This window comes from Pteropus medius, unplaced genomic scaffold, assembly GCF_902729225.1.
Source record: "Pteropus medius unplaced genomic scaffold, Ma_sr-lr_union100, whole genome shotgun sequence".
NCBI classification, from domain to species: Eukaryota; Metazoa; Chordata; class Mammalia; order Chiroptera; family Pteropodidae; genus Pteropus; species Pteropus medius.
The window spans coordinates 18,683,653-18,696,021 of NW_024349803.1; the positions used below are offsets into that span (position 1 = coordinate 18,683,653).

General features: G+C 46.9%; 1 protein-coding gene and 1 long non-coding RNA gene across 2 annotated transcripts; both read left to right on the forward strand.

The window, feature by feature from the left end:
• The first annotated feature begins 4,711 nt into the window (after window positions 1–4,711).
• Window positions 4,712–6,090, forward strand: LOC120581968 (uncharacterized). Its single transcript, XR_005647410.1, has 3 exons — window positions 4,712–4,992; window positions 5,575–5,695; window positions 6,060–6,090. It is a non-coding gene; the product is annotated as an uncharacterized LOC120581968 (long non-coding RNA).
• A 54-nt stretch (window positions 6,091–6,144) lies between these two features.
• On the forward strand, window positions 6,145–10,229 carry RTP3 (receptor transporter protein 3). The gene is made up of 3 exons (XM_039836845.1): window positions 6,145–6,354; window positions 8,920–9,427; window positions 9,701–10,229. Exons 1-3 carry the CDS (start codon window positions 6,200–6,202, stop codon window positions 9,908–9,910), a joined length of 873 nt encoding a protein of 290 aa, XP_039692779.1. The 5' UTR covers window positions 6,145–6,199; the 3' UTR covers window positions 9,911–10,229.
• The last annotated feature ends 2,140 nt before the right edge of the window (window positions 10,230–12,369 follow it).

Genomic DNA, 12,369 nt, shown 5'->3' on the forward strand with positions numbered 1-12,369 from the left:
GTTTCCACAGGATGCAGAATCACCAATATGGATACCGGATCGGCTCATCCGGCCTGCATCACAAAAGAAGATTCCCTCCATTGGCCCATTCGACACCTGATCCTGGGTCGCCAGATACATCTGACTCATTGACTCCGAAAATGGCTGAGATAAATCCCTCATCTCCTCAACAGGCTCAATCCACCAAGAAGGCATCGTTTCCCACCTGGGGTCAAATTAAGAAACTCACCTCAGAGGCGGAAACTTTAGTTTCTGCTGGAGGACATCAACCCACTCCTGAAGCATTGTTTTTAGCTATGCTAGCATTACTTTCTTGTCAGGTACCGTTTGCTAATGCAAATTTTTCTTATTGGGCTTATTTTCCTGATCCGCCATTATTGCATCTTGCTTCATGGGGATCACAAAATATTAAAGTTTTCACTAATAATTCTGATCTTATGGGAGGTATATCTGATTCATTAATACCTCACAAAACATCAGACAAAATAGATTTTGAAGGCTTTGCAGACGATGTGCCATTGTGTTTCGTAGTAACAGGAGTTCCATTACCAGGTTGCCTCCCTATTAATTATAGAACTTTTTAAACTGATTCACCTATGGATAATATATATAAGAGAAACACATGGAATTTAGAATTTATATCATTAGGATATCATACATATAATGATACGTATATATCTTACTAATTCTTTTACTTTCCTCCTAGAGGCATGAACTACAAAATTTCCTAATAGAGATATATATTGGAATTCTATAAATAGTAAACATGGATTTCCAAAATGGATTGATTGTGGCTTTAACCATAAAGCTACAAAATTCTCTCCTGTACAGTCCAACAAAACTATTTATGATTTTTCTGTGTCTTCACCTAATTATAATTACAGAAATTATTTGAAAACCAAAACTGCTAATTTTACAGGACTTGACTCCACAGGAAGTAGTATACATAGATGGTTTACTCCTGGCTGAGTTGCTCCTATATATCAAAGTACTTCACCTAAACATAATAAAACAGTTTTATATCTAGATTTATTTAGGCTTTTGGCTGCTACAAACATGATTCTTTTTAAAAGGCCTTTAGAAAATAAGACAGAATCTTTAGCCTTGAGAGCATGCGTTAATACACCATACACTTTGCTATTAGGACAATATAAAGACATTAATAATTCTGTTACTGCAGATTCATATCATATTAGTTGTAAAAGTTGTTTATTAACTAATTGTATACATTCTGGGTTACCAAAGAATTATACTGTGTTCATGATTGTATATCAGCCTCCGTATGTCATGATTCCAGTAACATTAACTGAAGAATGGTATGATGATTCTGGCTTGCAGGTATTAGTTAAACTTAATGAACTCATAAGACCAAAAAGATTTGTTGCAGCATTAATATTAGGAATCACAGCATTAATTAATATTATAACTTCTTTAGTTGTTTCCTCTACAGCTTTGGTGCAACAAATTCATACTGCTTCACATGTTAATGATCTTGCTCATAATTTTTCCACTGCTTTAGCAATTCAAGAAAAGATAGATAGAAAACTAGAAACTAGAATTAATGCTTTAGAAGATACAGTACTATATTTGGGACATCAGGTACAAAATATAAAAACGCAAATGACCACTAAATGTCATGCACGTTTTAAATGGATTTGTATTACTCCATATAGCTATAATGATACTTCAGAACCATGGGATAAAGTAAAAACTCATTTACAAGGCATTTGGCATAATACTAATCTTGCTCCGGACTTACACGCATTACGAAATAATATAAAAGCAATAAGTCATGAACCATTGAATTTACCTTTTGGCGAAAATTTGGCTGAAAGTTTACGGCGCTCTTTAAGCAGCATTCATCCAACTGTTTGGTGGTCAGGGCTGATTCACATTGGGGTTACTATTTTCATAATTTTAATCATAAATTATCATTTTTCCAGTCATATTCAGAGTGATTCTTTCGTCAATCAAGCGTCTACACACACAACTTGAGACATTTAAATTAAAAAATAAAAAAGGGAGAGATGCCGCGTCCTCTTTCTACCCTACTGCGTGACAAGGTCCGGAGATGCAGACAGAGGCTTCAAGGAATGCATCGTCAACAACGAGGACGTGGCATGTGTTTAGGGATAATTGGTTTCTTAGGAACGATCCTATTAACAGGGGGAATTTGGGTAGCACAAATTCTAGTAAGTGTAAACGCTGTACAAGTAGATTTCCTTAAAATTGGATCTGAGGAAAACATAGTAAATTCCCCACGTATGGAATCAGCTCCAGTCACCCTGACGTGTCCAGTATGCGTAAACCCTTTATTTGAACAATTATTAAGAGAAATTCCTTTTGACGCGCCTCTTAAAGATGTTATGAACAAATTACAACAAGCTGAATTATTAGAACCAGCTTATACTCCTGTTCCCACGCAGTTAGTAGAAAAATTAGTAAAGGATAAGAAATTTACTCATAAGCCTGTGCCTACTATGGAAGGGCCTCCTTTTGTGGCCTACTGGATAAATGGAAAACTCTGGTATCCACCTAGGGGGGCTAATAGTATGAAAAGATTACCTGATCCTCCTTTGCCTTATACAGGAGCTTATAATGAAGATAGCATACGTATAGTGAATAAAGATGGAATTCATGTGCCTTATAGTAGTTTAAGTTTTATAGAAAGGCTGACTAGATCAGGACCTCCTTGTTGCTTAAAAAGCAAAGGAACAAAAACTTAGCTTACAAAAGCAGCTTTGTAAAACTGATTTTTATAAATATTTTCCTCAATACTGCACCAAGGAAACTTTTGAACAGCTATGAGAAAGGTTCAGCTCAAACTTTAGATATAGCATAAATCAAATAGCATTTAAAAGATTTCTTCAGGCAGAAAGAACAATGTCCGCCCACAAGCCAATACTTGCTGTTATGAATACATCTATCTAACACCTTTACTTAAGTCAAACTGTATCTTATGTAATAGATATAAGAATTAAAAGTTTAGATTGTTCCATCAGGTAGCTCTGTTCTAATGACTGAGAAAAGAATGTACTAGTTAATCATGAATATTAACAATAATATACTCTATAAGATTTTCTTCTTCGCTTAACCACCGAAATTTAACTCCCTGCTCCCTTAACCACAAAGTATAATCAAATGCTAAAATAGAAAGTATAAGAGTTGTATTCAAATCACAATAAAACAGAACAGTGTCACACCGCCTCTGAGTTGTGTAGTCAACTGTCTCCTGTGCCGACGCCAGAGACCAGCTTACGGGCCCTTCTCTGCACTAGGCACTCCTGACATCCTTCCACATAAAAGGTACCCTTTTATCCTGAAAAAGCCTGAACCGACTTGTCCACTGCCACACAGCTTGTCAGAGCCCCAGACCGAAGACCGCCCGCCGTCCAGCCTGGATCGTCTCCCCTGCACCCTCACTCCCTTCACAAAGCCCCTTAATCCGCTGGCAGTGGGTTGGAGGAGCTCTGAGAAAGAGGCTGAAAGAGAAAACTAGATTAACAAGACTCTCCACATCTAGTTAATTCACACGAGCAAAGTCAGGTTGAGAAACAGCGTTGGTGGGGGAGGAGGCCAGGCTGCCACAGCGAGGGCCCCCACCAAGGAGCAGCAGCAGTGAGGGCGGAAGGGGCGGCTTGGCGAGGTTGCCCAGTGCTGCCCCAGCAAAGCCCTCCCTCCTCCCCACCTCTCCTTCCCCCCTCCCACACCCCTGTCCCCTCCCCGATCCTCCCAGAGCCCTCTGCCCCTCCGTGTGACCCCCTGCTCAGACTGCCAGTGTCTGACCCAGCTGGTGGATACACCTGGCAGGCCTGGACTGACCCCCTGAGGACAGATTCTGCTACCGCCTGGGTGGGGGTGGGGGTGACAATTCTGGCTCTGGGTCTGTCTCCCTCCTGCATGTCTGCTGACCAGGACCTCCAGGGCCTCCCTTCCCTCCGGCCACCCCATGTGGTCCTCTCCGTAACAGCAGTTAGAATCAATGCTGATGCGGGACCGATTCAGTGACACCTTCTGTGGCTGGGACAGGTGGTGTCCTGTGACCCCCGAGGACGGCAGCTCAGACAGATTGGAACGCCCAGCTCACTTCAGCCCCTGCCGAGCCCTGTGTGTGTGTGTGTGTGTGTGTGTGTGTGTGTGTGTGTGTGTGTTTCCCTAGGCCTTGGCAGCCCCTGTCATGACCTCAGAAAGCCAGAATGCTCTGGAAAATCGGGTAGGTGACGTTTTTTCACATTCTTAAACGTTGCATTTAAATAGCTATATCATTTAGGAATGCAGACTTTTTCCATTAGAATAGTCTTGCCTGAGCAAGAGGCTAAAGGTAAATTTTACCTGGCACGGAAACACTCAGCTGTCTGGGCATCTTTCGTTGTGGAAAAATCCCAAAAGCTCCAAAAGCTCCAAAAATCAGACCATCGTAAATCCAAGCCGTAACCCAGAGAGAAAGAGAACTCAGTTTACTACGCCAGAGCTTCCAGAAGAGCTAGTGCTCTGAAAATCTGGGCAGTGAGCTTAGGGGCAATTTTGCTTTTATACCTGCGTTGTCACAGTTGGCACGGGCTGATTCACAGACCCCTGACATCGCTATGGGCTACGGGCAGTTACAGAGCATGGGATTTTTCAAACAGGCACTAAGGCAATACATCTTAAAGGGGAGGGGAGACATCTGTCTAAACACTAAAAGGGTGAGTTCTCAGTGGACCCTGAGATCTTTGGCCTATGTAGCAAGCATGTCTACAGAAGCAGAACAAAGGACTGATTAGAAGTGTTGGCCATTTAAGTGGGAAATTCCTCTTCGCTTTCGGGATCTCATTGCACGATTACTTCCAAGGGTGATTTTAATAAAACAGGATGGGCTATGACATTGTCTCACGAGATTTCAGGTCGCCCCTTTCTCTGAACTGGCTGTGTGATCGATGCGGGAGAGCACTGTGTTAGCTCAGCCGGCAGCCGGCACCGTGACTGTGGGGGTGTGGGCCCTAGAACCTGTAGGTGAGCAGCAGCCACAGGAGGGAGGGGAGGCAGGTGCTCCAAGTGGGGTGGACATGAGGACAGGCACAGGGCTGGGAGGGCAAGAGTGTCCGGAGGACGGCAGAGAGTGAGGACTGCGGTTTAGGGTGCAGGGGTGGATACGGGCTTGGGGGAGGTTGAGCTGGTCAGGGCTGAGGCTGGTAGAAATGCAGGGGTGGCCTAGGAGGAGCCAAAAGCCAAGCTGAGCACCACTGGGCAGGTGGGGGTGGGGGCAGGGCTTTGCTGTCTGAGAGAGGCTAGATCAGTGCCAGGAGGAGACCAGGAGGCCAGGACAGAGGTCGTTAGGTGGCCTGAGCTGAGAGGGGGCTGTCAGGCTGGAGGACACGCTGAGGGTGGGGCTTTCCTCCTGGGAGAAAGTCGTGACACACAGGGCAGCACTCGGCTGTGCCCCAAGGGGCGGGACGACGGAGGAGCCCAGAGTCTAGTCCACACGCCCTGGGCCCTCACCTGGGGCTTGGCTGTCCTTCCCCTTCCTAAGCCCCGCCTCCAGGGAGTGGGGGATAGAGAAGCCGGCGGCCTCTCACCCAAGTGGGGACATTGCAGCCTCATCTCCTGGGCACGGGGACTGTCCCAGCTTCCGTCACCTTGGACAGCTCGGTGTCTGCTACAGTGACTGGGCGTGAGAAGGGGAGTCAAGGGCAGAGAGCAGGGACCAAGTCATCAGGTGAGAGCCCACGATGGCCGCCCCCTTCCTCTCTGGGTCTCTCCTCCCCCCTGCCCCTCCTTCCACCCTGCCCCGCACCCCCCACTGCCCAGCCTCCCGATCTTCAAATGTTGGAACTAGACAACGCCTCCACGGCCTCTCTTCACCATTTACAGGGGCTTCGGAGGGAAAAGGGGGTGTTCCAGGCGAAGGAGAAGGAAGAGCAGGGCCAGACCGAGATCCGCTTCCCCAACGCAGGGTCCGGAGCTGCCTTGGGTACTATTCTCATGAACAAAACTATGCATTCCGTGTCTTTTGAAATTCCTGGGGAGCCCAGTGCCGTTCTCTGAACGTGCAGCCAGACTCAACCGACCTTCGTCCTCAGGTCAAAGACCACGTCCACAGGTCACACAAAGGGGAGCAAGCGTGTGAGCCTCGGCTCTCTAAAGTGGGGAACTGCATGTCCTGCTAGAGATCAGTCAGGACCCAGGAGACCCCACCCAGCTCACCGAGGCGGCGGCGACAATGGACCAGGAGATGGAGGTGTGGCAGCAAGAGTTCCAGGAGCTGATCCAGGCAGAGAAACCCTGGGACCAATGGACCCTGAAGCTAGACAGACGCCTGACTCCCAATCTCTTGCAGCCATACTGGAAACAACACCAGCAGTCGGTCTTTGCCAGGTGAGGAGGGAATGCGGTGGTATATATACCTTCCAGAAAATGCTTCCTTATTTCTTACTGTGTCTACTTGTTACTTTTCTTGTTCTGCTCCACGCCTGTAAACTGAAGATTACGGGAGGTAAGGTGGCCACTACCCAAGAACGTTTAGCTTCATTCAAGGTGGTTTTCATTTTTATAATGAAACCCAAAACAACGGCAGGACTGCGCACGGGTGTGGGCAAATGCCTAGATTCGGAGAAATCAGGCTGCAAGGGGTAACCGCAAAGGGAAGGGGAGGGATGGTCATGACTTTGCTCGAGCGCAGGAGAGCTGGGTGAGCAAGGCTCGGCGCATGCGCCCCTGTCTTGGGAGACCTGAAGCTCATGAGGGAGGCCCCTGTGCACTGAGGAGACTCCCTCCCCCAGGAGGGGGCAGAGGGCAGGGGGAGCCGAGCCACTCGCATCTTAACCGCTCTACTCCGAGCTAATGGAATCCTTTTAAAATAAGACCCTTAGAATCATCCAAAGTCTCACCCTCTCTTTCCCAGGTGGGAAAGCAGAGGTCCAAGGATGGGGGTCACCCCCTGCACACAGGGTGGGGGCCTGGGGCTCTGTCCCACGACTGGGGAAGGGACCTGCTCTCTGCCTACTGCCCCGTCTCTGGGAGAGGATCTGTGGAGAGGAGACAGCTCTGCTCTCCTCACTACTTGGAGTTGTCCCAGGCCGGGAACTGGCGCCGGGAGCATCTGAGCAAAGTCTCAGCGCTCCTTTATTTGTTTGTTTGTTTGTTTGTTTTTGGTTTTTGTTTGTTGTTTTGGGAACTTCGAATTCTGTGCTGGCGCACCAACAGAGAAGCGTGACCCAGAGTGGGGGCAGGGCCCCGCGGCTTAGAAGAACAGGGCCCAGGCCCCTTTGCACCTCTCGACTCCCCAACTCTCTGAATGACTTCCCAGCAGGGTCATCTCACCCGCGGGGGTCAGAGCAACTTGGCATCTTCCCTTCATTTCATCCTCACGTTCACCCCATCCTGGGACGCAAGAATCAAGATGCAGGAGGAAGGCTTGACTGACTCCTTCCCATCCCCCTCTGCTTCCCCGGCCCAGACTCCAGATGCCCCTGCATCAAGTGAGATGAGGCTAGGTTTGGTCGCTATAACAAATAAACCCTGAAATATCAGAGACTTAATCTAACACATGACACCAAGTTCACCAAAGCACAGGAGGAGAGAGCCAGAGCACCTTCCAAGGGCTTCTGTGCCCGTTCCGGAAGTGGCACGTATCACTCGGACCCACGTCCGATTAGCCAACTAGTCACATTGCCCCAACCTAACTGCAAGGGGGCTGGGAAATGGCAGGGAACGCATGGATAATTCGGTGGCTGCTAAATGTCTCTGCCATACTGCAGCCCTCTGCTCTCCCACAATTCCTATCTTGGGTGCTGCCATGTGCTTCCCTGCCTTCTTCTCTCTCTCCATCCATCCTGACATGTATTTGTCCAACTATCTTAGCTCAGAAAATGGCCCTTCTCCCTGCTGAGTGAAGTGTCATTCTCTTGTACTCTGTCTGAGGCCAGAGGCATGAGGACTATGGAGTTTTTCGGGCCACTTTGAACAACGAATTGGGACGGAGAAGGGCAAAGAAGGGAGAGCTGGACCTGATCTGCCCGTAACACTGGCAGACCGAGGCAGGCCTGGAGGAGGGGCCTGAGCAACTGAGAGCGAGGCACTGTTTTCCCTAGGACGCCGGACCTTGTAGGGCCCCTCGTTGACCTGTGGGTCTCTGACTTACTGTCTTAGTCCTTTGAGCCTGCTATAACACATTTTTGAGCCCAGACTGGGAAGCTGATAAACAACAGAAATTTATTGCTCACAGTTCTAGAGACTGGAAGTCCACAATCAGAGTGCCAGGTGGTCAGCTGAGGGCTGTCTCTGTGTCACAGACGTCTCATTGTGTCCTCACATAGCAGTAGGAGCTAGGGAGCTCTGTGGGGTCTCCTATATAAGGGCACTTATGCCATTGGTAAGGGTTCCACCCTCATGACCTAATCATCTCTCAAAGGCCCCCACCTTCTAACACCATCACCTTAGAGTGTTAGGATTTCAACGTATGAATTTGAGGGGGATGCAAGTATTCAGACTATAGCACTTACCAACCCCCTACCCCTTGTATGTATTTGTGGAGGTCAATTCAGGGTCCTTGGGGGCTGATTTAATGGATCCTGTTGCCCACAAATCTGCATCTGGAGTCAGGAAACTGGAGTTTCTTGTCTTGCCTCTCATATCCACTGAGTCTCTGGGCATGACAAAGTCGCCGCATGCGCCTTATCTCTAAAACGATCACACTGGACTTAGAAGGTGCCCAAGATCCCTTTCAGCTCCGACGGCTTGTGATCTGCTATCTTCGTGATGAGATTCCTGTGGGTCACGGAGCACATCGGTGGCACGGTGGAGACAGGAGTGAGGGGCTCAGGAATTTCTTCCCCGACTAACCCATGACCCCAGTCAAATCATGTCTCTGTGTGGCTGGTCACGCCTTCTTCCCTTGGCCATATTGAGCCAAGCCGAGGGTTCCGTTTTCTGTCTCCACAGATTCCAGTGCTCCCGGTGCTCTCGCAGCTGGGCCTCTGCCCAAGTTCAAGTCCTTTTCCACATGCACTGGAATAAGAGGACATCCATGGGCCAGGTGAAGATGCGGGTCTTTGCCCAGAGGTGTCGGAAGTGCTCCCAGCCTTCATTTGAGATTCCTGAGTTCACAGAAGAAAACATCTCAAGGATCCTGAACAACCTGGTGTCCAAAATTCTGAAGGAATGCTACGGAGAAAGATTTAAGTCGATGGAGGAAATCCCTACCATCAAGGACTGCCCCCTTAAAGGGGCACATGACAGTGACAACTGCGAGGCGTGTCTGCGGGGCTTTTGTGCTAGGAGGGGGTTAGATCTGGCCACACAGTCACGGACTTCCCCATCATTTTTCTCAACAAGCTCATCTGAAGAAATCTCCAGCTCTACGCCTTCTCCCACGAGGAGCAGCACCACAGAGGATTCAGTGACAGGAAACACCCAGATGAAGAAAGAGGAGGCATTACACAGGCCGAGAGCAAACTCCAACCACCAGGGGCAAAGTATAATCCTAAGCTCACCTGAAGAAATCTCCAGCTCTACGCCTTCTCCCACGAGGAGCAGCACCACAGAGGATTCAGTGACAGGAAACACCCAGATGAAGAAAGAGGAGGCATTACACAGGCCGAGAGCAAACTCCAACCACCAGGGGCAAAGTATAATCCTAAGCTCACCTGAAGAAATCTCCAGCTCTACGCCTTCTCCCACGAGGAGCAGCACCGCAGAGGATTCAGTGACAGGAAACACCCAGATGAAGAAAGAGGAGGCATTACACAGGCCGAGAGCAAACTCCAACCACCAGGGGCAAAGTATAATCCAGGTCTCCACCTTAGGCGAGGATCTATATTCCCACATAGCCCAGAATCTCACACACAGGAATGTGGTTGTTTGCTGCTGTGCTATAATCGTTCTAATCCTAATCGTGGTGGTGGTGGTGATTGCTGTAAAACTCACTAACTGAACCTCAGAAGCATGATGTTAAGTTTAAAAAGTCAGGCATACGAAGTCATATATTCTATGATCCCATTGATGTGAAATGTTCAGAACAGGTAAATCGGGACACAGGAATTGGATTGGTGGCTCCCTGGGGTTGGGGAGAAGTGGGGAAATGAGAGCGACCACTTAATCTTGAGGGTTTTTCTAAAAGGAGGGGGAAGAAGATAGAGCTGGTGGTCACACGACACTGTGAATGAGCTAAATGCCACTAAATTGCTCAAACGGTTAATTGAATGTGAATTTTCATGGTTAATTGAATGTGAATTTCACCTGAATTTGGGGGGGAAAAAAAAGACTTCTGACATTTCATTATTCTCTAGAGAACAGAGACTTTATAAAGCCTTTGTGGCTCCCAGAACCATTTAGAAATCTCATGAAAACTGAGGGTCGCCTCACGAGAAAATTTTGCACAGCCCCCCTGATGTCAGTCTGTGGAGGCATTTGCAGTCAACAACAATAGGCTGGACACCTGGGTTCTAAAGCAAAGGCCTCCAAAGTGGGGGTACACACGGCTGGGAGGTGAGGCAAGACCATCCGCTGAGGCGGGTGAGATATCCTTAAAAATCCATTTAATTTTTCTTAACTATTTCTTGTCATGTGTTTTAAAACGTATGTTAATATGTTTGTAGAGAGGTATAGTGATATACTGTATAAGGAAATAAATAAACCCCCACTTGGAGTGTAAGCTCTGTTTTTCATCGACTGGGTGGCGGTTACACACCCAGGGAGGACCCTTGTTTTAAAGGACCACGTGTGGAAATCTGTATGGAGTCTCACCAGGATTCTGAAACTGAGTAACTTTTCAAAGGTGTCTGATCTGATTCATGAGAATAATTTGAAGATTCATCCTCACATCTTTTTGATCTGGAAAACTCCCTCCGTTCATGTGAGTGAAATCAAATCAATTGTCAGGCCTTTACTGCAAATACTTCCATTCGCTTGGCCCCTCCCCTCCTCCATCTGCCTGCTGCTCCCCATGGACCCCAATTGTTCCCAAAGACGAGGGGCTCTACCCCTGCCTACATCTGGCTGCTCCCTCTGCAGCACTCTCTAGAACTTTCTATTTTTCGCAACTGAAACCCTATACCCATTGAGCATCTTCTCTTTTATCCCTTCTCTCGGGCCCTGCTGACCACCATTCTTTCTGTTTCTATAAATTTGACTACTTTAGATGCCTCGTATACTTGAGTTATACAGGATTTCTTTTCTTGCAACTGGCATACTTCCCTCCGCAAAACGTCCTCAAGGTTCATCTATGTTCCCTCATGTGACATAGATTTTTGAGGCCAAATAGCGTTCCAACATGATACAGTGCATTAGTAAAAGAGCTGGCCTTGCAATCCTGGCTCCCCGTGACCCAGTGCTGACCAGCTTTCAGAAGTGACTAGAATGTGCATGTATATATGTGTACACGTTTGCACAATAAAAAGATGGCAGATACAGGGAGATGTAAAACATGTGTCAACATCTCTCCCAGAAAAAGACTCAACTCTGTTCAAAGATAGGCAGAGAGGGCTGGAGGGACTGGGGGTACGCCGACAAGAAAAACAAACTAGGTAACGGTGAAAAATGGAGAGGGAAGTGGAAGTTAAACCATTTGTGAGTTCACTGAAGGCTACAGTCAATAACTTTAATTTCAAGAAAGCATTCTGCTGGAGGGACTGCACATTGGTACAGCCACTATGGAAAGCAGTATGGAGGTTCCTCAAAAGACTAAGAATTGGTCAACCATATGATCCAGCAATCCCTCTACTGAGTATTTACCCCAAAGACTTGAAAACCCATATCAGAAAAGATATTTGCACATCGATGTTCATAGCAGCATTATTCACAGTGGCCAGGACACAGAAGCAACCGATGAATAATTAGCTGTATGTGGAATGTTACCAATATAAGAAGAGATGAAATACTGCATTTAAACTAACATGGATTGGACTATGAGATAATCATGTAAGAGAAAATTAAGCCAGGCTGGAAAGTTGAAAAATCACACTTCATCATCCACTTATAAGTGGGATATGATAAGACAAATGGAACAGGATAATGAAACAGCAAAAGTTAGCAGGACTACCAGACTAGTGGTTACCAGAAGGGAGGGGGGAGGAGGGAGGAGGAGGGAGATAGACGAGGTAAAGGGGGTCAAATACGTGGCGACAGAAAGAAATCTAACTATGGGAGGTGAACACACCGTGTAAATATATATATGCTTTACTGTTAAAGTGTACAGCTGAAACTTATTGGATTTCATTAACCAATATCACTATAATAAATAAATAAATAGATAGATAGATAGATAGATAGATAGATAGATAGATAGATAGATAGATAAATAAATTTTTTAAAAAAGAAAGAAAGAATTGGAAAGCTCTTCAAAATTCTGCGAAGTGCTAGCACATGATAAAACTTACCTTGATGACAAGTATT